General features: G+C 35.5%; 1 protein-coding gene across 1 annotated transcript; it reads left to right on the top strand.

Annotated features, from left to right (window-relative positions):
- The first annotated feature begins 1040 nt into the window (after positions 1-1040).
- On the top strand, positions 1041-26025 carry LOC118282201 (proton-coupled folate transporter). The gene is made up of 8 exons (XM_035603163.2): positions 1041-1061; positions 8318-9493; positions 21703-21856; positions 22191-22292; positions 23121-23258; positions 23938-24021; positions 24472-24628; positions 24998-26025. Exons 2-8 carry the CDS (start codon positions 8687-8689, stop codon positions 25164-25166), a joined length of 1611 nt encoding a protein of 536 aa, XP_035459056.2. The 5' UTR covers positions 1041-1061; positions 8318-8686; the 3' UTR covers positions 25167-26025.
- Positions 26026-26358: the final 333 nt, after the last annotated feature.

Below are 26358 nucleotides of genomic sequence, written 5' to 3'. Positions count from 1 at the left end.
ATTATATACAATCAATATTATTATTATATAGCATCAAAACTATGTACAATAAAATTGTCAAATTAAATATTTACATACAAGCGGACACGGACAAACTTTTCTCAGTTAATAGTTATCGGCGAGCGCCACAGCGCCAGTGCACGCGCACCCCGCGTGCTGTGGTGCGAGCGAGACCGCGCAGTCGCGCCGGAGCGCGCGATGTGCGAACGAGACAGCACGAGTGCACCGGACCACGCGCGGCCCGCGTGATGCGCACCGGGGCATGAGCAACCCGCGCGCCGCGCCGGACGACGACTCAGTCTGCTTGACGCCTCTGCCTAGACTACTAGCTAGCTTTGCCTTATATAAACTCGCCGCGCTTTAATAATTATATGTATTTAATTCAGTGCTTTCTATCGCTTTATCTATTTGTTCTCGCCTGTATAATTCTTCACTCCTTCTAAAACTGTACTGGTAGTGTGTCGAACTCCTAAGTCTGTATAAGACAATAAACGTTATAATACCGCTACCGTGTGGGACTTTTACTGCTTATCCACTTCAATACCCGCAAGTCATCCTCCACTACCTACAACCTGATACAGGAATCGAACCTAGAATTAATTTCCATGACACTGACGATCACTAGACAATCAAAACAGTTGAAGTTATGTAACACTACAATTTATTACGAGACGGTCAAGGGTAACTACTTTTCAAATGTGTACGAAACTGTATATTTATATTATTTAATAAAAAAAACTTGTTCTTGAGGTAAAAATACTACATAGTGTGTGTGACTTCTATAGACAGTGTTAGGTATATTATTTACTTATGTATTCTATTTCTCGAAAATTCAGTGTCTAAAAACAATAATTGACTTTAAAAAGTGTTCTAAAAATATCTTTACTATATCTACTTCTATAATATCTATGAATAATGCTTTAATTGTAAAGAATCTAGTCACTGAAATATAAGTTTATACTATTTCAAAGTGCCGGTGTATTGGTTTATTTGGAACAAATGTTTTGATGTAAAGTTACAATGCGTATGGACTGTTTGTGAAAGAGTGTAATGAGTTTTGGGTAAGTTAATATTTTTTTATATTATCTCATGTACTGTTGTATAGTTTATTTGTTACATTATACATATATTACTTAAGAGTACCTACGCTAAAAATTATGAGAAATGGTAATAAAACTGCCTGTTAGAGAATTAATTCTTAGACGACTTTCCTCTGCTTATATTTAATTTCATCTAGGTTTTCTCATAATGTTTTCCTTCACCGCTTGTCAGTGGTCTCTAAATAATCATCGAAAGTACGTATGGTAGGTTTTAAAGCCGCAAACTCGTATATGAGAAGCAGGCATCTTAGACCTCTGGGCCACCACGACTCATATTATATTACGACTCATAGATATATCTATTATATCAATATCAGCATCCGTTATGAACCAAGCAAAGCAAGTAATTAAAAATCTTTCACAAGTATTAACATGAATAGACATAGAGTAAATAGAACAGTACTGTTGTGGAAAGTGCAAATAATAGGAACAATGGATCATATCACGTTTAGCGCTGTTATTGTCTACTCAGAGATAATAATACAAATAAACGTAGACTACATACATTACGACGTATATTTTTAATAATATATGGAGTATGTTATGTTATAACAGGTATGCTCTCATATAAGAATAATGGTATGGTATTCACTTTCTGTCTGTAATCGTTTTGCAGTTTTTGCGTTGTCTAGGTGGCGCTAGTGTGGAAAATAATCGTGTTTTGATTTATGATTGGGAATTTCAGAAGTTACCGGTTTGTTGAGTTGAAGTTATTAAATTTAATACGTGTGGGAAAGCCATGCTTCGGTACGAATGGGCCGGCTCGACCGAAGTTATACCACGGCCTCACAGAAAATCGACGTGAAACAACGCTTGCGTTGTGTGAGTGAAGTGGAGGCTCAATTACCCCACATTCCCTATTTTCCCAATCCCCGATTCCCCAACAATCCTTAAATTCCTAAACCCCAAAAGGCCGCCAACGCGCTTGTAACGCCTCTGTCGTTTCGGATGTCCATGAGCGGTGACTATTGCTTACCTACCATCAGATGATAAGTCAGCTTGTTTACCGGCTTATAACATAAAAAAATACATGAGTAGTGTATTGGCAAAGTAATAGACTAGGCTATGACTTTTACTGAATTACAATTATAAGAAAGTTGCGGTTGTGAGATTTTTTTTTTGTTTCCAATTATTTATATATTTTTTTTCCTGGTAGTCTGGTACATACAACTATTTGACGTAGTATAAACAAGTTTGACATGCTGTGTAAAGTCCATCTTTCATTTGGTAAAACCCGAAGACAGATTTCTCTTTTTTAAAGATTTCTGTTAATACATTGGTACGCATATTTTGTTTTACCTGTTCCGATTAATCGATGAAGAAAAGCTTGAAGTCATTGGATGAGGCCCATGATCAGTAGTGGATGTCTTGTGACTGATATGGTATTAATGATAAAAAGCTTAAGGGTTCTATTGCCAAGTCTACTATATCTATAAAATTATAATGTGTATGTTTGTTACTCAATCACGTAAAAACTGCTGAAATAATCGGGATAAATTTGGAACAGGGGTGGATTATCGTCTGGAATAATACATAGGCTACTTTTTATCCCACGAGAACGCGGGCAAAACTGCTGGTGAAAGCTGGTCATCTATAAAACTATCTCATTGAAGTGGTATAATTTATACCTGATACATGTAAAGCCGGTATATGACGTGTTTTGTACGTTATGTTACAATACCTTCTTAAGAAGGTGAATAGTATTCTTAACTATATAGCAATCATAATAGAGGAGAAGATTGAATTCTTAATGTGATAAGAGAAAAGTCTGCACTTCTATGCATTTTTCCGAAGAAAAGATATTACGTAACATTAATGTGCCTCCATTCTTCGGAAGACTGCACTAACAGTATACCTACCCTACCACATTTTGGAAAAAGGTGCATTATCATAATCTATGATTTTAGTCCCAAACTGTCAAATACCTTTATAAGATTTTGAACTTTATGTTCTTGATATAGCGTTTGTATTGTATTGAAGATATTTGACAGTTAACTTCGTGTCTCACGTGTCAATACACGAGGCAGACGGTACTAAATGACTCCAAATGTCCAGTCGACGCATCAAATGGTACAAGTAGGTAATTGCTGAAGAATGAATAGAGTGACCATTCATTGACGTACAGTGTAACACTGGCCGTCTAGTTTAAGTGACACAGTCTGGCTGGAGAGAAAAAAAAACAAACAGGTCAGTTTGGAGTTCTAATTTTAAAATTTGACATATATCCGACTTGCATCTTTTTTGGGTAAGTTTTGGCGCCTTAAACGTGTTAAATAATTTTGAATTTTATTTGCCTTAATTTCTCAAAAGTCATGTTTAGGGTCTTCTCTTATCCTTAATGAATGAATGACTGAATGATAGATAGACAACAAATGCCGAAAACTATTGGTACAAGAAAGCTGAATATACTTTTGACTTTCTTAGGGGGTAATTTTATTGCTATGCACCGTTCATCGGTCATCGTGGAACGATGATCTTTGTTTTATTAAGAATTAACGAAATCGAACTATCTAAACGACCTGAACCTAAACCGGCATAATCTAATAAAATTTCTCGATCTGAGTGAGTATCACACCGATATGACGCATATATCGGAATATGGAATTGTACTTAGGCTTACCCGCTATTATATGGGACTTATTACACAAATGATGAAAATTAAGTGTCCATTGTACAGTGGCATTACGAGGCCTAATCAGTACGTGTACTTCTGCCAACCCCTTTGGGGATAAAAGGTGCGACGTTGTGAAGTCTTTCAGCGGAAAAATTAAAGTGACCTTAACTAAAATGATAATTACATCGCAGGTATTAATATTTCAACACCTGTGTGAGTTAATTTCTATCAGAATTACCATCATTCATTTATAATCTAATCGTACTGTTTCCTTACATTTTAATTCATAAAATAAAATTTGTAAATCGATGAAATTGATTACTATATTGACGCAATACTTAGTTGCAAAAGTAGGCCGTATAATTCTAATTAAGATAAAATAGAAAAATGTGATAAATATCGATATTGTGCAGTTTTCGGATTTATATAGGGTTCATATTTTATTTAAAGTAGTAGTTAAATACAATTATATCAGATAATATCCAAATGAGTCAGCGAAGTAGTAGTGCGACAATCTCCGCGTCGTGAGCTGCTCATGAGCCCTAGCATGGCTTGAAACTAGTCGAGTTTCTCGTCAAATAGTTACGTGGTTAAGACGATAATAATAATTGATCTTGAGTTTGATTCCTTGATCGGACAGAACATATCGTCCAATCAGATATGTTTCACATTTTATAGAATTGTGCCCCTTTGCTTACTCCTTCGGGAATGAAAGATGAAAACAACATTTTTGTTATGTTATGTTAGTGGGTATTCATATCGAATGATAATAATGTTTTTATGGAATGTGAACATGGCAATTGTTGTGTTGTTCTATAGAAATTATTGACATATTATTTAAAATGCCTATGATTCCATGCATGAAGCAAGTACACAGAGGAGATGTCATATCTGGATTTCCCTATAACATAATGCGTGACACTTTACGGGGAGCGCGGGACGTTATAAACCACGCCCCTCTCTTTTCCATCTAGCAGTCCCATACTACAAAAACGTTGCCAATTGTCCACATTTTAATGAGCCAGCTTTTTGAGCGCTTATAACCTCTACACCTTTTTTTGTTTGTTTAGTAATTTTTGCGAGAAAGAAACCTAATTCTAGTTTATTCTTCAAATGATTCATTTTTTTTTAATTTTAATACTTATAGAAGCACAGAATCTTTACTTAAGATAGTCCATTTTATGTAGGAAACTCTACCTACAAATTCAGGGCATGCTAATAATAGTTAACTGTTGTATATTGGCGCCATGTTTGTTTTTGTTGAACTGAATTATACTTTAATATCAAGATGTTTTTGTTGATAAAACTAATACTTCAAATCACTACAGTGATGGTCGTCAATCAAACAAAAAGTGTAAAAAAAACACTGTATCCGTTTATCTACTAAGTTTTTCTTAAAACTGTTAAATTGGCCACAGCAACAGTGTCACTATGCCTTATTTTCATAACAGTAAGGTTTACTTTATTATCAATGCTTGTTTATTAAGTACTCAATGTTTTGTGTAAAAACGGACAATCATATTTAAATGTTTTTCTCATTTTACAAGAATTAGAAAAAAGTAAGTGTTGAATTAGAGATGAAGACGTTTCTGTGGTTATGTTTAGTAGCTTTTTTGCAACATGCATACATGCTTGTTATGTAATTCAGTATATATTGGTACCTATATAAATATTATACAACTGTCCGTTGCTTTGAACACAAACATCTCAAAAAGTACTGAACACAAAAAGTGTTTTATTAGTTTGTCAAGGTTTCCTATATTTTCTGTCGATTGATACTGACATTACTGACTGAGTCTACTAAGTACGGGTTTGATTGCAAGTACATACATAATAAAATATAATGTACGTATGTGTGATAATCCTTTTAAGGTTGAATCAAGTAGGTTTAAGAATTGGACCAAGGCGACCATCAACTATGCAAACTCAAAACTTGTTTAATGCAGAATATACCACCTCATTTATAAAAGTATCAATTAAATGTCATTTATACATACTTAAACTAGCTTCTGCCAGCGGCTGCTCACGCATTTCCGTGAGATAAAAAGTGGCTTATGTCTTATTCTAAGTCATAATTTATTCCTGCTCCAAATTTTATCTGAATCCTTCAGCCATTTTGACATGAAGGAGTAATAAACAAACATACAAATTTTCGAATTTATAGTTATCCGTGAGTGGCAGTTTCTGACCGCCAGCGAAAGAACAAAATATCTGCTGTAACTATGTAATATTACTTCTCAATTAGTTATCTCTATACAGTGTATGATTTCATTTAAAATTAACAAAAAAAGTTCAATTTGGACTGACAAAACGAAGTAAATAATTATGTCAATTACACTAAAAACGTACAATCAATGAAATCTGTAAACTAAATCTATAAACACCGCTAATGACACAAATAATTCGCCAAAATAATATCTAAACATTGTAAAAACGTGTACATAAAGCCTGTAATTTAGTGTTAGAAGAAAAATACTAAATAGTCACCTCCTCATTATATAGTATTCCTATAGTTTTCCGGTCCATAACTCCGTGACCGTTGCGTGTTGGCAAAATGTCAGATAATCACAGTTTAGCCGCCATCATTCACGGAGATTCAATTGTCACCGTGAAATTCAGATGTCAGGCAGATCTACGTCCGAAGATTCAAGTATAAGGGTCTCTGCATACGAGTCACCGGCCGTAGTCACAATACGCCGCTATATTTTTTTAAACTTTGACATATTTCGTAGTCGTCCCGTCCCCGTCTCATCCTCCCATACCGCTGCAACTCGTGTAAGCCAGGATCTACAGTAGATACTACCATGAAAACACCGGAACACCATGAAGTCCGACGCGTCCTAGGGACATAAATTAATAACGAAATATCGTTGCGGGATCCTTTACAACCAGAAGATGTTACTAAAGGAGAAGAAAAGATACCATACATTTTACACATACGTCGTTGTTACGTACTTCTTATAGTCATTCAACACCATCACAAACTACTCACGTGTTTGTTTCCCCAAAAAAAATGACTCAGCAACTTTTGTGCTTGTTTCTATGTTCTAGTGTATTTTGCAGCAGTGGCCGGTTACCGATCTGAAGTGACCTTATGGGCACTTGGGTCCTTTGCGCGTTCAGAGTTGTCAAGTTAGAGCGTATGTTCCTTACCATGAGATATAGCAATAGGCTCATCCTCTGTAATATAGGTCTTATAACATAACAAACATGTTAAAAATTTGGTCCAACATTTAATGTTTGTAATCTGACTAACCCTTTAGGGCACATAAGTGGTAATAGGCGCTAATGTTGCAACTCAGTTTTTGTTGGATCGGAGTTGGATTCTAGAGTAAGCTCCGTGGTTCCTGGCTCAAATATTGAAAAAAGTTTTAAGACATGTTTGTAATCTGACTAACCCTTTAGGTAAGATAAGTGGTGATGTAGTTTTATGTGACAATGTAAAATCTGGGGCAGACATATTAGTACAATGTTTCGCGCAGGAAACAAATTAGAATCACGTTGCACGGTTAATTACTCAGTTGTATATAACAATTAATTCCACTGTCATCATCATCAACAGCCTATAAGTGGCCACTGCTGACCAAGGGCCTCTTCTCGCATGGATAAGGTTTGAGCATTAATCACCACACTTGTTCAATGCTGATTGGCGATTTCAAATGATAATTACTAATATAAGCTCAGGTTTTCTCACGACGTGTTCCATTACCATTTGTCAATGGTGTCTAAATAATCTTACACAGAAAATATAACTTGGAAAAAGTCATATTGGTACTTGTCGTTGGTAGGTTTGAAACCCGCGCTCTCATGCATGAGAAGTGGGCGTCTTAAACCTCCGGGCCATCATGGTATATTAATTCCACTAATTTGTACTAATGTGCTTTCAATACCTGTACATAAATCCGGTTTGGATCCACAGAACTGTTATAATCGCTGCCAGTACTAATTCCTATTAGCACACCATTATATTCCCAGTTATAGTATTTCAACATAATAACACATAATAACCAGGCCGTCTATATTTGTTGTCAGTCTATTATATACTTAATCGTCTAGATTATAAAGTAAATAATTATTAATTGGATTATTTAATTAAGATATTTATGTAAGTATATTAATGATATCATGGCTTATTATTTTGTTTAAATATTAATTTTCTTCGAATTTCTAATTAATGTGCCAGTCGGGGTGATATGAATATCTGGGTTTGATTCCCTGTTTAGACAAATTAAGAAGGAATGATAGCAACAAATACAAAGGAAAATCGGACATGATGAGTAATACTTACTGGGAATAACAAAAAAATATAGAATCGTTTTGCGTTATATTTTGCTTCGTATTCACAGAATCAGATAGATATAACATTTACTCAGATTATCCTTTAGCAAATCACACTGATTTATACGTCGCTGTTTCTATGAAACATCACAAAATTATATGCTACCGAACATTGAGACCTTTGCCCATGCTATTAAAGTCCAAAGTGCAAAAAAACCTGTATCCGACTATAGCGCGGTTAAAAAATAAACCATGTATGTACATTACACAACTGAATGTAGTTTCAAAACATCCTGCTTTATATTAACACTGAGTTCTAATGCAGGTACCAGTCGCTGGACAGCCGCTGACCAGAACGGCCGCACAGAACAATGGCTCAACACACCAGCAAGACCACATAAATAAAACGAAAAAATAAAAGAACCAAAACACATTAAGTGGCAACTTTAATCACCTAAAACAAAGGACTTTATCTAATTGGAATTCTACATTATCATTATAAACGAGTAATTGATACCAGATATGTCGGTGAGACAAATAAGGCAAGCATTCTGTCTATCAATGTTTCAGACATAATGTGGTATCAAACATCGCAACAGTGACGGTCGGTCGTGCTCGAGTGCTGTTTATAAACAATGATAGTGATATTATAGTTATATTTTGAATTAATCCGTCAACAGAAAAAATAGCAAATATGGCGGAAGAAAAGACAAAACCTGTCGATATGGAAGAGAAGCCATTGAACAAGGATGTCATCCCTAATCTGTATAAGGACAAAAGTTTCAGAGAAAAGCTGAGATACATTAAGGACAACATCACTGTGGAACCATTGTTAGCTGGTCTGATCATTCCCAGTATCATTTCAAGGTTTGCTATGGGAAATCTTAATTTGGACAAAGCGTGCCGTGTTAATTTCGGTTTTGGAGACGAAATTTGTGATGCGTTAGTAAGTAAGGCGAGTAAGAACTTTACGGAGTACGAGCAGGCGGTGCAGCAGCTGATCTCTTCCATAGACATTTGGAAGAGTGTGATCTCAACGGCGTTACCATGTATCATAATAATGTTCCTAGGGGCGTGGAGTGACCGAACGGGGAAGAGGAAGCTAGTTATAATGCTACCGATCTACGGAGAACTGTTAACGTCGATAAATAATTTAGTAAATGTCTATTTCTTCTATGAGATTCCTGTGCAAGTTACGGTGTTCTTAGAGACGCTATTTCCAGCCATTACTGGTGGCTGGGTGACAATGTTTTTGGGTGTATTTAGCTATATCAGTGATATTACTTCGGAAGAGTCCAGGACATTTAGAGTAGGACTTGTGAACTTTTGTATGACCGCTGGTCTGCCTATTGGTATCGGTATCAGTGGGTTTTTGCTGCAAAAGATGGGATACTATGGACTATTCTCATTGACAAGCGGACTGTTTTCCCTTGTGCTGTTGTACGGCACTTTCTGCTTGAAGGAGCCTGATCAATGGCTTCAGGAGAAAGGACTGCCTCCGGTAAGTTGGACTTTATATTATTTATTTAGGGCTGGAAGCTTCACATATCGGATATAATACTATACCCCAAATAATACCTTGTTCGACGCTAATGATTAGATTCTTTAGTTACAGCCAGATAGTCCAAGATCGCTTCACCAATAATGACACAATCCACCATGTACTGCAGGTTAAACAGCATCTTACAAGATTTTCTTTCTACTATTTAATGCCTAAAACACCTTAATCAGACAAAGTAGTCGGCCATTACAATTGCGTTTGTATTTCGTGTGTATGTATTTTGGATTTTACATACATTATATATCTAAAGATAATACGAAACGTAGCAGTAAGTTAATCATTGATTGCGTTGCGGGATTAAGATTATATATGACCGAGAATGTACTCGCTCGTGTAAGTAAATAACAAACCTGGTACTAATTTTATTATTAATTTCTAGCTGCCAAATATGAGTGCTTACTTTTGAAATCAATCCCAATGTCAACGCAATTTTAATCCAATACAATCTGAATAATTATTCAATATAAAATTATACAACCCCATTCGTAAGAGTTAAAATAGCGTTTAGAGTATGGAATGTATAGGTAAACTAAATACCATTAAGTTCATTCAAAATCAACTGAAGAGTACGATAGTTCAAAATATCAATCGGAATTGGATTCAAGAGTTAGTCACAGTCTCGGGCTCAAATTCTATAGAAAGTACATCGTTAAAATTATTACTTTCAGTCAACATATAATTTCACACTAACATCACACTTAACAACAGTCTAGGTTGTTATAACTTCATTGTAAAGAATCCTCTACTTACCCTTTTTTAAGAACACGCATACAGCTAATGGTCATGACTATATCGACTTTGACTTGGATAAAAATTGATTGACCATGGACCAAAGAACATGGTAAATTACCAGTACATATGATGCAATTTTTTATTTCTTTCTTTTATCTTAAAGTTCCATTTTTATTTCTTAATCGATCATTAGCTCCCTATACACGTGTCATCATATTTTACATAAAATAATATGTATGTCATTGTTTTCAATTTATATATTTATATTTTGACAATAGTATCTATATTTTAATAGATTAAACTGCTAGTACGATTAATACTTTATTAGAACATAAATTGTTTAGATGTATGACATGACATAATATGTTATTTGTGACCTATTGAACAGTCGTATTAGGTGACAATGGGGACCTAAATCAGTTACATCATAAACATATAACATAAAGTCTTGAACATATTTATTACATAAATTACATTTGATCGTTAAAGTCAGTCGACTTTTTACTTATTGCAGTAAATTTAAATAACAATTACATAATAAAGTACTGGCGTCTAATAAATTGTTAAATCATTTTTCATAGGTAAATAATTAACACTTTGAACGCTGTGGTGGTCACCGATGACTGACGTTAGCGGAGGATTTGCCTTCAACAGTTTTCTATTGGCAGTCAAAGACTTAATGTAGGAGATAGATAAAAAGGTTACATCATTCAGACTTTGTGTGTCAATTCAATATTCTGGTGCAATTAATGACAATTTGAAACTAAAAAATGTACCAACGTACTACCCAAAATTATGTGACTGTGTATCAAATTCCAGATTTCTTACTTGTTGAGTTGAACTCTAACAACAAGAAAATAAGTAAACATCGATAAAAACTACAATATTTACTAAAGATATGTAGCTAATAATAAACAAGTGCTGTAATTAAACAAGTAATTATGTTTAAATTGATTCAGATCTCGCAATGTTTGCGTCGATCGATTATAAGGATTGTGAGTAATCTTGAGATCCTTGAGCAATCTTTAAAAAGATCTCTCGTTTGTCTATATATATTGTTACTAAGAGCTTGTAATGGAAACAATAACAAAAATAAAATATATATTGGTATTTTAAACATTCCATAAAACTGAAAAATAAGGGAATTTGAACTGTACAAGTTAAACGATCTGTTAGTATGAGTTTGCTTTACGTTGTACGAAAACGAAATCGAAACGAAAGCGCATTCGCTCTGATTGGCTGGTGCCCATGAACCAACCAATCAAAGTGCCGAAAGCGGTCTTGGTTTCGATGTCATTAAACGTAAAGTAAACTCGAACTAAGGGTACTGAACACTTCATGCTTGACAGTCACATTCGTACAACGTATTTAACGAAGCAGTTAAATTTAAACTATGTTTTAACACTTAACAAATACATAGTGTAGGAATATACACATTTTCCTATCGCATAGAATTATAAATTAATGAGTCATTTGATAAATAATATGTGGGGGCTTGTTATTAGCAATAAGTTAAACCTATAGTTAGTATCTAAATAATGTTATTAGTCTGTAAGCCTTCCTTAAAATAAATAAATAAATAAAATAAAATAAATAAATATAAAATAGCTGAAAATCCATTCCGTTTTAGGTGAATACAAAATTAGTCAGAAAACTGATATTATTATAATAGGTTAGTTTATAAAAAATAATCCAGGTCATAATTATTCTACAAGTAAAATTGATCATAGGTAATAAATAGTCTCGATGATTTCGTCTATCTACCTACTCGTATATCAAAAATAATTTTAATCAATTCAGCAATTATGGAATTGTTTACAAATTAACTTTTGATTTGACGATACGAATGCCAAACACAAAAACCTGGATTTAATTCTTTAGTAAACAATTCCAAACATTAGGTTCCAAATATCCTCCGCGTATTCAAAACTGTGCTCTAAAACCATTACAGTTAAGGTTTAATTTTTAAATTGCGTATAAACATATGTATTGACTTAGGTAAATTATCAAGGTACTTAGTGATTAGGGAACGCTTTGAATGTTACATTAATCTGAATATGATAACGTATAAACACTATTTTTATCGATATTAACCTTATCGACGTTTAATTTAGGTGAAGATAACTCGTGTGAGGTAAACTCATACTTTGCCTATTAAATAGAATAATTTGATTAGATAAATTCTAACTATTTCTACATAACACTACTATAGAAGACTAGTGTTCTTTGGGGTAGTTGAATTTGTTAAAAGTAGTAGTTGGTAATTCCGTGTTAAAAGGGGCTAGTATTAACATACTTCAAAATCATACATTAACAGCGTATAAGTGGCCACTGCTGACCAAAGGCCTCTTCTCGCACAGATAAGGTTTGAGCATTAATCACCACGCTTGCTCAATGCGGGTTGGCTATTTCAAATTTATAATTAGAGATTACTGTAACATCACACAGTACTAAATACTAAATTACAAAACACAATATTCTGGAAAACTTACGAAAAACTAAACTTAAGTCAAACCTAGAAATAGCATATAAAGTAATCTAAAAATAAAACATAAAAGATGGACAAACATTTTGAGTGAGAAATAAAAATAAAATGAGTTTTGTACATACATTAGATAATAATACAGTGATTGTTAAAATGTTTAGCTGTCGGAAAATCCCAACAATTTTTCATGGGTATAAAACTGTTTATCATGGATGTAAAAATACCAAACGTGTAACTGCATCGACGTCAATCGCGGAAACACAATGGCATCGTGTGTAAACATCAGTTACAAAAGTGTGGACGCTAATTGAGATATATGCATGTTAGAATGTTTACTGCCCCTTACATGCACACTTAGGTAACATCATTGGGCTCGCTGTCATCGCAGCGGTAAGTCCCCTCTTTGAGGAGTGGCTAGAGAGGCGCCACGGCGTCCTCACCTACCGCCTGACGCAGGTGCTTACCGGACATGGGAGTTTCGGTAGGTTCCTGTTCCTTATTGGGCGGGAGGAAACGCCCGGGTGTCATCACTGTGAGGACCGTCCGGAGGACACGGTAGAACATACGGTGGCGGTGTGCCCTGCGTGGGCTGAGCACCGCCAAGTCCTCAGGGATGTGGTCGGCGACGGCGACCTCTCGCGCCCGGCACTGGTTCAGGCCATGGTGCGGAGCGAGAGGGACTGGGATGCCGTCTCCTCCTTCTGCGAAGCAGTCATGCTAGCTAAGGAGGAGGCGGGGCGCGTGAGAGAACAAACCTCCTCACGCCCCAGCCGTCGCGAGAGACAGTCCGGGCGTCGGGGATCGCGAGACGATCTCCGGCCACCGTAAGTGCGGGCCTGCGGACGGCGAGCAAGGGTAGCTCACCGCCCGAACAGAACCAGACCCGTGCGTGCGGCGCGTCGCGTTCCGCGCGCGCCTCAAAGAGCCATCAGACCACCACAGATGGGGCCCAGCAGGGCTGATGCCTGACCCGGAGCTGCGGACTACCTAGCGGGTTTACCGGGGCTCCGGCTCGAAAAGCAGGAGAAGGAACGGGGTGGTTTTTAGTCAGTAAGAGTCTGACACTCCCTCTCGCCTCACCCAAGGCGAGAAAAGTCATTGGATGATTTTCCCCCTCAAAAAAAAAAAAAAAAAAAAAAGGTAACATCATAATTTTCTTTATGTATTTTATGTTTACTCCTGTATTAACAACCACGGTATCTCCAATATACCTAAATAGTTGACGAGGTTCCAGCTTGAAGAGCAGGAGTAGGAACGGGGTGGTTTTTAGTTAGTAAGAATCTGATACTCTGTCTCGTCTCACCCAAGGCGGGAGAAGATAATGAATGATTGTACAAGAGACGTACGTATCGTAAATAGTTGTCCAGAGGTTAATATGAAAGCACATTGTCTAGTTACACGGTTCTTAGTAATTTCATTCCCGTGATGAATCTCCTCCTGTGTTGCGGGTGTGTTTACAAACATACAAGGTAACATATACATGACACCCAGACCCGAAACAACAATTTGTGAATTACGCAAAGAGTTGCAACCGATCACCCAGTCACCGCATCAACCGCGCAGTATGTCTATAATGCTTCCATATTTAAGTGTTTATAAGATCAGTTATGTCTGGTACAGCATATAAATATTATTTCATAACCTCTGATTAGAACAATAACATAGTTTCCAATATGTCTTGTGTTTTCCCACAAATTACGTAATGCCTTATAAGACAATAAATCGTGAGAATTTTAAGTTTAAAATACCCTAGTATTTAGACATAGACATACTTCTTATTAGAAAAATATTTTATAGTAACGAATATTATGTACATCTAAAAGTAGTGATATTCACATAAATTATTATGTATTTTACTTCGGAAAATGCACTTTACTTTACAGTTTCATCTTTCTATATCCTAAGAGTTAAAGGAGAATACCTTAACCGTAGGCTTGCTATGCTACTTATAGTGCAGTAAAGTAAAGAAAATATGTGCACCACGAAGTACATAAAATAATAGTACTATTCTTCAATTAAGTAATGTTACGAACGCATTTACGCACGGCAGGAGATGCCACGTGCATCTAGGACATTATTGCCTAAGTCGGAACTGGGGAACTAGTTAAAGTTCAATGGCCGGGGAGAGTAAATTGCTTGATAAATTGGACACTATTGTGGCTGAGAAACGTGACGGTGGTTGTTTGAGAGAACATTATGTACATGTGTTAAGGTAATCGTTGATTGTACATAATGATATGCGAGGAGAGTTTGTATTGCATACGACGTTGGTTAGTCGTACGCTTCTACACTTTATGCGATAATAAAATAAAGTCAAACTCAAAGTTAAAATTATTTATGTCAAATTGACCAGGAAGGTACGTTTGAACGTCAAAGCAAATGATATTAATAACGTCTGTCTGTTGGTCAGTCCTCTAGTGAAGCTACATATTTGCTCGTTCCAAAGAGTTAAATTCCTATGGAGAAGAACGAGCAATAAACTCCATAGGTTACTCTTTTTCAATCAGAATAAGACTTAACTTAAGACAAAACAAAAATTACTATTATAACTACTGAAGTCGGTGCTATAAGTTCTAAAAAAATGATTCATTAAAACCTTAATTGATATCTAATATGTAAACTGTTTGTGATTATGATTAGTTATATTATTTTGATATGAATTTATGGCACCGATTTGTGACTTAACAGGGGGTGGATCCTCCTTTTTTTGAAGTCGGTAAAAATAGTAAAAATCGATGAAAGAACTATACATTTGAGAGAGATAAGAGAGGAATTGGATTTGGATACTCTGTTACGATGACTAAGGTTTATGCGATAACCAAGTTTTTTTTTTGCGGGTTTTAAAGAGTAACCAACGTTTGTCCGTCGGTAAATACAAGCGGTATTAAGCCTACGTTATCATTTTTTAATCTTATTTATGCTTAACTTCTAACCTCGGTAATATACTGTGTAGTATCCTAAAAAATATATTTTGCTATAGAAAATTTGTAGTACATTGTTAAAGCGATTTTGAATGCTGATTGCACACGGAGCAACTCTTTTGTGCGATCCACAAATTGTTGTTTGGGGTCTGGGCGTCATGTGTATGTGAAATTGTATCTAATCGAGGATATTTACAGTTACTTCATTTATGTTGAGGCCTTTTAATGTCGTTTAATGTATGTAATAATCGTGTTTTGACGTACATACGTAGTTAGGTAAAGTTTAGAATACAGTCGTAGTTAGTTAAAATAAATTGTGGGAAACCAATTTAAGTTTTTCATAGTTTTTTTTTTAAATTATAAATAATATTTTTGCAAAGTTATTAAATTCTTTCTCGTGTTCTCGTCACTTCTTGTTCGTTTGTTTAATAATGGTAGGTAAGTAGTTTGTGTTCATATAAATGCTAGGCTTTAATGACATCACATCACATCAAACTATCTATAAATGGCCACTGCTGACCAAATCTTCTCGCATGGAGAAGATTGGAGCATTAATCACCACGTTTGCTCAATGCGTATTGGCGATTTTAACCTGGGCTTATAATTAGAAATTATAAGCCCAGGTTTTCTGACGATCTTTTCCTTTACCGTTTGTCAGTGGTGTCTTAACAATCTTGAAATTGCATTGAACTCGAAAAAAAGTCCCATTGGTAGGTTTCAAACCCGCATAGATGAGAAGCGGGCCTCATAAACCTCCTGGCCACCACGACTAATAAATATCCATTTTCAAAACAATAATACCAGCTATCGTCTCAAATACAAAAGATCACTTAAAGTATTTACTTTACGCTATTTGTATTGTAATAAAACATATTGTAACTGGATTTATCTTCAAACACTTGTACAAAGACACATGTAGCTATCTCCTTCATTGACTTTTGCACAACTCGCTATAATCGAACGTTGTACTAATTTCTTTATCCTATATCAGTAATTTATTAGATAAACCGACATATTTACGATTCTTATATATACCTTTGTAAATGTAATTGTGCAAACTCATTGGCCAATATGTAATTATGGGATTATATGTTTTTGGCGCCGGGGAAAACAATAAAGAAATGCGTAGTTTTGAGTTTATTCAACGTGATTAATGTTTGATTTGATATGGTCACATTTGGTAAGAATTATTTAGACCTAATATTCAAAATGGTGTAGTTAAAGTTGTTGGACAATTTTTCTGAAGTAGGCATATTGTTCTGATTACTTGTGCACGATGACTGGTTTACTTTTACTTTTATGTAGTCAAAATTACTATAAATACTACGATGATTTAGTGCTTTGAACACAATTTGTCACTGTAAGCCGGTAAACGAGCAGACAGATCACCTGATAGCAAGCAATCACCGCGGCCCATGGTCACCCGAAACACCAGATTAGATACAAATGCGTTGCCGGCCTTTTGGGGGTTAGGAATTTAAGGGATGTTGAGAAATCGGGGATTCGGAACATTGAGAAGAGGGGTAATTTGGTCTCCAATTCTGTTATATTAAAATTCAAATAATAAAATAGACATCATTTAAATGTTGCTCTAGTTTTCCAATAAAATTGGACAGACAAACAAACAAACATTAATTACTAAGAAGTATAGATCACGTCATATGATAATAGGTATTTACTAGGTACCTACTATTATACGAATTCCACTGTAAAATTTCGTCCTATACCAAGCCAATGAATGTTTATCCAAGATAAGATAATAAAGAATTAAGAACACCTTTTTAAACTCGTGTATGTCTTTCACAATAACTACTGTTTAATGTAGATTATCATTTTGTATTATCCTTTCTTAACGCCGTACTCACGTGTCATTTAATGCTTAACCCCGTTCTTAGTCATTGTTTTCGGAACAAAATCGTTACTAAGGAATAGTTTAAGTAATCGCTAAATGTCTCTGAGTACAGCAGTTAGTGTATTTGCGTAATTTAACCTAAAAAGTTTATGGTTAAGTGTATTGTGAAATACATTTTTTATGGTTGCCCTTTTTTAAAGGGAGGCGAGAGGAAGTGTCAGACTAAAAACCACCCCGTTCCCATGTCCTACTTTTCGAGCCCAAGCCCCGGTAAACCCGCTAAGTAGTCCGCAGCTCTGGATCAGGCGTCAGCCCTACTGGGGCTTTTCTGTGGTGGTCTGATGGCTCTTTGAGGCGCGCGCGGAACGCGACGCACCGTACTCACGGGTCTGGTTCTTGTCGGGCGGCGAGCTACCCTAGTTCACCGTCTACAGACCCGCAATCGATATTAGCCTTAGTATAGAATTTTTCTTCACTGATCATCACTTGACATTTAAAACATCATACATCGAGTAATAACAAGAGACATACGTAAAAGTCAAACAATATTACAGGGATTTATGCTGATAGTAATTTATACCTGTCGGCCATAAATACAAAGCGTTCCATATAATTTTATGATATTATTTACTTCGCATCCATTGTGATGTGTATTGAACATTCATATAGTTATAGTTTTCTTGTTTAGTAAATATTTATTTATATTATCTATACACTCGTGCGAGTGTAAGAAACTGTGACGATGATAGTTCAATTACGCGTGTGTTTGATTTGAAATGTTAACAAGTACAAAATTAAAATGGAACTTTTTTATGATATATGTTTTGTGTTTGGAGATAGTGTTTTCAAACAGACATGGTCACTAACACTATTATTAGAACTTATAACGGGATATTTACCATGTATAAAATGAATAAACATGGTAAATATCCCGTTATAAGTTCTAATAATAGTGATAGTGCTTTCCTTTCACAAAGCAGACAAAACTGCGGATAGCAGCTACAAGTTATGTAGTAGTAATAATATAACTTCTAGGTACATTTAAATTCCGCGCGCACCTCAAAGAGCCATCAGATCACCACAGATGGGGCCCAGAAGGGTTGATGCCTGATCTGGAGTTGCCGACTACCTAGTAGCTTTTCCGGAGCTCCGGCTCGAAAAGCAGGAGTAGCAACGGGGTTGTTTTTAGGTAGTAAAAGTCTGACATTAGATCTCGCCTCGCCTAAGGTGGGAGAAGTCATTGCATGAATTTCTCCCCTCAAAAAAGGTACATTTAAAATACAAATGGTGATAAAGCGAGGACTTTTAAATGTCATTATGATCCATGTCGTGTATTGAAGTACTAATTGAGCTCCTTGAAAAAGTTATCAATATTTCTAATCTATGTGGCTTCCTTATTAAATGAGATTGGACGATTACATCCGAAGTACATAAAATATATCGTTATTATTACGCCACACTTCCTGTAAAAACACTTATAATAGTTTAAAGTCTGAAAACTGCTGATAATAACCTGTACCATGGTCAATTGTTCAATATGTAAATGCTTGTAGTGATTAGATCATTATTTTTTATGGTATAAGTCAGTAAACGAGCAGACGGATCACCTGATGGTAAGCAATCGCCGCAGCCCATGGACGCCCTAAACAACAATGGCGTTACATGTTTGTTGCCGGCTAACCCACAAAAGGCCGGCAACGCACTTGTAGTGTCTCTGGGGTTTCTGGTGTCCATGGGCGGCGGCGATTGCTTACCAACAGACGATCAGTGCGATCGTTTACCGACTTAAACCATAAAAGAAATGTAGAAGAGAGTCACATTCCGTCAGTGCACTGGTACGTACCTTCGACGGTTATGACGAATGTACTGACGTCAGTACCACGCAGTACATCGCACGAAAGTAAATTCGTCAACGAAACGTAAATTGTAAACAATAGTTTGTATCCTGTCGTTAGTACGCATGCGTGGACCTAGACTTGACCTTACTACGGCTTCCTTATTGCTAGCACGTAAAGTAATAAATTGCTCATTTATTAAATGTAAGATTTCAGATATATTGCAAATATAAAAAATAAATGTCCATCGTAAATTATTCAACACTAATGTTTTTTTTTTACAAAATATTCCTTATTTTTCGGTTTTTTAGAAAATTTCTCATAATTACATGGGACACAAACGATGAAAAGTGGGTGTACATTGAATAGCGGCATTACGTGCCGTGCACCTCTGCCTGCCTCTCCGGAGATGCAACGCGTAACATGCATAATGCTGTTTTGAAATGTTCTTCACACGTCAACCGCCACATCGGTCACTGAGGCCTAGCGGAGAATTTGCCTTCAACAGATTTCTTTCGGCAGTTAAGGCTTTAAAATATATAGGGTCGTATCAGAGTTTAAAAATATACATTTTACGTACTTAACTAATCAGAATAACTTTAAGCCAACCAAAGGCTTTTACAGCTTTACCAAACCTTATATTAATCGTGTATTTTAAAACATAAAAATCTTTTAATCACTTCGGTGCGTACTTCCAATAAAATATCGGGATATCGGGCATTTACCTACATTTAATTTATTATCACCATTGAACATATTGATACGTGAAAGATAATTATTTCAATGAAATTTTAAACACACGTTTTAATAAAAAGAAAATTACTGTTTTATTCATATTTGTCGGTGTAATAAAATTCCCTATTTCTGTGCCACGGGCGGCAGTGCTACTAAAAATGATGGCGGCAAGTGAACTCGCCATGCTTCAGGGAAAGCAAGTCAGTTTAAAATCGTAATATTATTTTAAATTTAATAGACTGATATGACCTCTTTGCAAGTCTTCGACTACATAGGTACTGTGTAGAAGCGAAAATCTAACAGACTTAAATGTGGGAGAGCCATGCTTCGGCACAAATGGGCCTGCTCGACCCGAGAGATACCACGGCCTCACGGAAAACCGACGTGAAACAACACTTTCGTGGTGTTTTGTTGTGAGAGTGAGGTTACCGGATTCCCCAAAAACCCTTAAATTGCCGAAATCGGTGATTGAAAAGATTGGGAAGGGGAGGTAATAGGGTCTTTGGTTCACAACGAAACATTATGCAAGCATTGTTTCACGTCGGTTTTTAGTATCACTCCGGTCGAGCCAGTCCACTCGTGCCGAAACATGGCTCTCCCACACTTAACATAACACACGTACATATTTTGATTTGGAAGAAAAAACGTTTGCGTCGTCTTAAAGGATAGTCGGATTAATAAAATTCCCTATTTCTGTGGCAGTCTAGACTTCATAATAATAATATTAGCATTCACCGATTAGAATTGATTATTATTTGAAAAGATATCGAATAATGTTACAAGTTTAATGGTCGTTAGGGCCTCGGGCATTGAACCTGAGATTCCTAGCTGGTCCGGGTTCAATTCGTGCGTCAGACAAGGTATTATTGAAGTATATTTTGTAATCATTGGTGGGCTCAGTAGACATCGATTAGTTTTTTTATGTTATAAGCCGGTAAAGGAGCAGACGGATCACCTGATGGTAAGCACCCGAAACACCAGAGGCGTTACAAGTGCGTTGCCAGCCTTTTGGGGCTTAGGAATTTAAGGGTTGTTGGGGAATCGGGGATTGGGAAGATTGGGAAGGAGGGGTGATTAGGTCTCCGGTAACCTCACTCACACAACGATAGTTAGTTACTGTTTCTCTAATCAATCTCGTGCAACTAATTACTTGGCAGAGTCCATTTATGCATATAATCTGTACTTAATTTAGCCTATGATACTATGTACTCATGATATAACAGTTAATAATGTATCTTTAATCAATTTCCACATACTCACACACACACACAACGTCACGCCTTTTATCCCTGAAGGGGTAGGCAGAGGTGCACATTAAGGCATTTAATGCCGCTATACATTGAAACTACTTCTCACCATTTGTGTTATAAGTCCCATGTAATAGGGGGTGAGCCTATTGCCATATACCAAGCACAATTCCAGACTATGTGCTACTACTGAGAAATTTTCGAAATATCGAAAAAAGCCCAGCAATTGCCCGACACGGGAATCGAACCCGAGACCACTTGTTCGGCAGTCGCACTTGCGACCACTCGACTAACGAGGCAGTCGTACTCTATATGTACTTAATGTACCTGATTTGTCTACAGATTGAGAGGACCATCGACACGAATGTATCGTTCTTCGACCTCTCCCACGTGGCGGAGACGGTAGCCGTCGCCTTCAGGCCTCGTCCCATGAACAAGAAGAGCAAGATCCTGCTCACCTTGCTGATGGTATTCCTGCTCTTTGGACCTACTTCTTGTAAGTAATAGTAGTAGTAATATATGTTATTTTTATTTTATTTTGTTAAGGCATATCCACAATTAATGCTCATTTCTTCTCTGTATAAGAAGAGACTTTTACTAAACAGTGGCATAGTAACAGGCAGATGATGATGGTGATGATGAACCTATTAAGACTTAATGAATAACTACCGCATTCAGGCGTTCAGTCAGGCATTCTATTTAATGATTATTTAATCCAATCTTTAAATATTGTCTTTGGAACAAAATCAGTTACTAAGGATTAATTTCAGTAATCAAAAGAACGTTAAACATAAATATCGTATTCAATATAATTAATGTTTATATTACAGCGGAACATGGTGTGTTCTACCTGTTCGTGAGAAACCGTCTCAACTGGGACATGGTCAAGTTTGGAGTCTACGTCAGCTACTCCATTGTACTGCATTCATTTGGTGAGTAGAGTGTAGAGAGAGAGAGAGAGAGTTCTTTAATATAAATACATCAGGAGATTTTCGTCTAAATTTTTCCTTAGGAAGTCGACGTTTGCATTTACATTTTCCCTTTGAGAAAAACAATATCAAAGCCCATCCTTTTGATTGATTGCATCTGGCATGGGGTCGGCAATATTGATAATTTTGAAAGGTATCCCGAAGATTCACATTTATGGTGATCGCCCTTTTCGGGAGAATATTGAAGTAAAAGGAAAATTTTTGCTTTACGTTCTTCACAGGAGTTTCCTCATAATGAAAACTGCCCACCTCACAAATGTATATGAGGGTGATGATATACCTTTGGCCTTTAATGAGAGGCCACGTGCCGCCTCCCCTGATTTTTCAAAGGGATTTTAAAACGTTAATCTCATAAACTTCGCGCTACGTCAAATTATTTGAAAGGTCTCTCAATTTTTTCGCATTAAGAGGTAATGACAGGTTTTAGGGGTAACTAGACGAGAAATAATTTAATTAAAATAAAATATCGATTGGGGATACTTGAACATAAAAACCTATTCATGAATAGTGTGTTCAGTCGTTTAAAGTTGTGGAACATTCGGACTCAGACAAGTATCGTTCGATTAAAGATTTGTTATTGTCGGTCATTCAATGTCAAGATAAAAGACGGATTAATACTAATTTATGAACAATATTTACATTTTAAGAGCTTATTTATTTATTTAGATACACTAACAACTTATTCACTAAATTTCACACATTTTTACACCAATTTGTCACATACAGCACTACATGTGAAAATCTTAATTTTATATGTCCTTTTTCTTTCAGGTGCAATGTTCTCAATAACAGTACTGAGCAAACGTCTGCAGGTTGACGATTGCTTGCTGTGCTTCATCTCTGTTATCAGCAAGATCGCCGGTTCCATTTGGACTGCATTCGTCACGACTGATATTGAAATGTATTTAGGTAAGCAAATTATTAATATATCATCATGTCTCGTATACTCTATAAGGGATAAGGTCCTAGGCACACATTCACCTAGCACTTACTATGCAGCTTTAGCCAGGTATTGTATAACAGTAACAAGTTATAGTGTGAACAGCATTTCCAATTTGTGATAGAGCAAAAATTTTATACAAATTGATGTGTAGACCATAAGTTTGTAGACTATACTGTTTAGACCATTAGCAGCCATACAGCTAATAAAGTTATTATGATTTTAACGGCAGTAGGCGATGTTGTCCTTTAATACATTTAAAAAAAACAAGTTTTAGTAACGACTGTTTTAAAATTTATTGTATACGCGTCTAAAATAGGTACTAGTTATATTGGTTGAAACAGTTTCTACAATCATATGTAATACAAAGTAATTTTTATTTTTCATAGATCTGTTATTGATAACACAATTGTCATAAAGGTGTAACAACAAAAGGACAGGAAGCAGAATGACAGATACGATGTTATCATAGTCAACCTCTGCATTACAACACGATCTCTATAACCAAATGGAATGAATATCAAATTATCATGCGGCACAAAGCGTCCGCCATCTCATAATATTCCAGTTTTATTATGATAATAATATGCATTTGAATAACGGTCGGTTCAATGGTGGCCATTAATTTGATTGTGTTCACAATTGCAGTGCCTGTCGCTGAGCTACTAAATGCCACAACATTTACGTCGCTGCGTTCCATCATATCCAAGTTGGTGGAAAAACAGGAGAATGGTGAGTTCTGATTGTTTAATGTTAAATATTCATTGTTGTTTTGCGTTGTAACTGCCGATTATAGGTAGGAGTGAATGTGTTGTATATGAGTTTGGTTTTTACGGTTTAGAGTTTAGAGTCTCAAATTAAGTCATTTATGATCTAAACTAAAAATCACGGTTTACCTACGTATTATTAATGGAGAAAAGCTCTACTAGTTTCAAGTCACAGAGGGACTCTTCATCATAAGCAGCGTGCGTAGATGCGGCGACGTCGCGCAGCCTACTGTGTACAGTATTCTGATTTTTAATTAACTTAGTACGAGTATGTCTCACGATAGTTATTATAAAAAAAAATATGAAAGTCCTGAGTACAGTGATAAAAGAAAAGTGTCGACACTCCCCATTATATAACTAGTACAGACAAATTACAACTTTACCGCTCTTACAATAATATCCATTTTTCTTTCAGCCAAAGTAAACTCCTTGTTCTCCCTGACGGAGACGACAGCAGCGCTGGTGTTCCATCCCTTCTACTCGTGGATGTACATGAAGACGCTGCATACGTTGTCGGGAGCAGTGTTCCTCGCCAGTGCTGCTATAGCCATACCACCGTCCATTATTCTTCTGTAAGTACCTTCTCAATACTCCATTTTTTATTGTATTGCATATTTTAAGTAGTTTTCCATTAACTAAAAACAACGGTTTACTCATGTGAATATACTGAGAAAAGCTGTACTAGTTTCGAGTCACAGAGGGACTCTTCCTTATAAGCAGCGTGCGCAGACGCAGTCGTTGGATGATTTTCCCCCCTTAAAAAGGCAATGCTAATGACTTAAGGTCTTAGAAGTCAGCTAAAGTATTTTCCGTGAGATTTTAATAAACTATGGATAAAAATATGAATAAATTTTAATGCCTCACAATTCTTTAATTTACCTACTTTTAATATTTCTTTGTCAAATGACAGTAGAATTATATTTTGTATGCATTTTTTACAGGTTCTTCTACATCCAGAATAAGATAGGACTGAAGAATTTAAGGAAGATCGCTTTAGAGGCAGAAGAGAAGAAAGATGTTAAAGAAGCGGAAAGTAAGAAGGCAGATCCTTTGACGTTTGTCCCTTCAAAGATTGAGAAGGAAAAGATTGAAATGGGAAAGAATATTTAGGATTAAGAAGAAGTTGAAACAGAAGTTTATTTGTCAATCAAATGATTTGTTTATTTGGCCTTTCATTTGTTTTATTATTGTTTTTTTTAAATACATTTTGTAAAAAGTTTTTCATTTCGCTGTTTGAATTGTATATTTTGGTAATTGTAATTTTTGGGATAATTTATTAAAGATATAAATAAACTAGGTACCAATCTATAGATTATGTTTGTTTTGTTACATTCATACATGTTTTTTTTTCATATTGTTGTTTTTTATGTTTCATTCAAAAGTAGACCTTAAGATAAGAATAAAATCGAATTATTTTAGTATACTTGAATCCATGTTTTGAATGAATGAAAATTATATTATTTAATTTAAAATTCCTCTAAAAATGTTTTAGTTATGCGTTTTTTTGTATATTTATATTGGAACCAATTATTATTAGCAATTAGCTAATATTTAAGGCAAGACTGTGTTGTTTTATTAGGAAAATTCATGTTAAAGTTATGTTTTGTAGACTTTGAACACAAATATATCCTAAAAGAAAAAATATTGATTCCTTTTCTTGGCAATCTGTTCTTTGAACTTATTTGCACCTTTTATTTGGTATGTGTATTATGATCACAATTATTTTTATTAGAAACTAGAAAATCTGAATGATCAAAGCAAATTAATACTTCTGCGAGTACTAAGTATAATATTTTTAACATATTTATGTATTGTTAAATGATTATTCTGTTTTTTGTACCAGAAATAAGGGTTTTTATTTTAATGACCGCTTATAATAACCACTACCTTTTTTAATTTTTATACATTGATATGAAATTGTAAATATTTAGTTTAATATCTATACTAATATATAAAACTGAAGAGTTTGCTTGTTTGTTTCTTTGAACGCACTAACCTCCGGAACTACTGGTTCGATTTTAACAATTCATTTTGTGTTAGATAGTGCATTTGTCGAGGAAGGTTAAAGTCTATAAAACATCACGCTATGACACCTAACAGGCGCGCAGAGTGGGTGAAACCATGTGGACGTAGCTAGTTTGTTTATATTATGAAGTTTAAAATATTTTCATTGTATATTCCATACTTTAATATTTTCTTCAAAATTTAAGTGGTATTTGTTCCTTTTGTTTTACGGATATTATCAAAATTACTTTAAAATTACGTATAAATTTTACTTATTAGACTATTATTTACTCTATAT

Source organism: Spodoptera frugiperda, chromosome 20 (assembly GCF_023101765.2).
Source record: "Spodoptera frugiperda isolate SF20-4 chromosome 20, AGI-APGP_CSIRO_Sfru_2.0, whole genome shotgun sequence".
In the NCBI taxonomy this organism is placed as follows: domain Eukaryota; kingdom Metazoa; phylum Arthropoda; class Insecta; order Lepidoptera; family Noctuidae; genus Spodoptera; species Spodoptera frugiperda.
The sequence above is the reverse complement of the archived record's forward strand: the minus strand, read 5'-3'. Positions and strand labels throughout refer to the sequence as shown.

Excerpts from the sequence above, each read along its gene's own strand:
- LOC118282201 (XM_035603163.2), top strand. The coding sequence starts at position 8,687 with ATGGCGGAAGAAAAGACAAAACCTGTCGATATGGAAGAGAAGCCATTG. Across the intron at positions 21,857-22,190 it reads GCTCTTTGGACCTACTTCTT|CGGAACATGGTGTGTTCTAC; the intron begins GTAAGTAATAGT and ends TTTATATTACAG. Across the intron at positions 24,629-24,997 it reads CCACCGTCCATTATTCTTCT|GTTCTTCTACATCCAGAATA; the intron begins GTAAGTACCTTC and ends CATTTTTTACAG.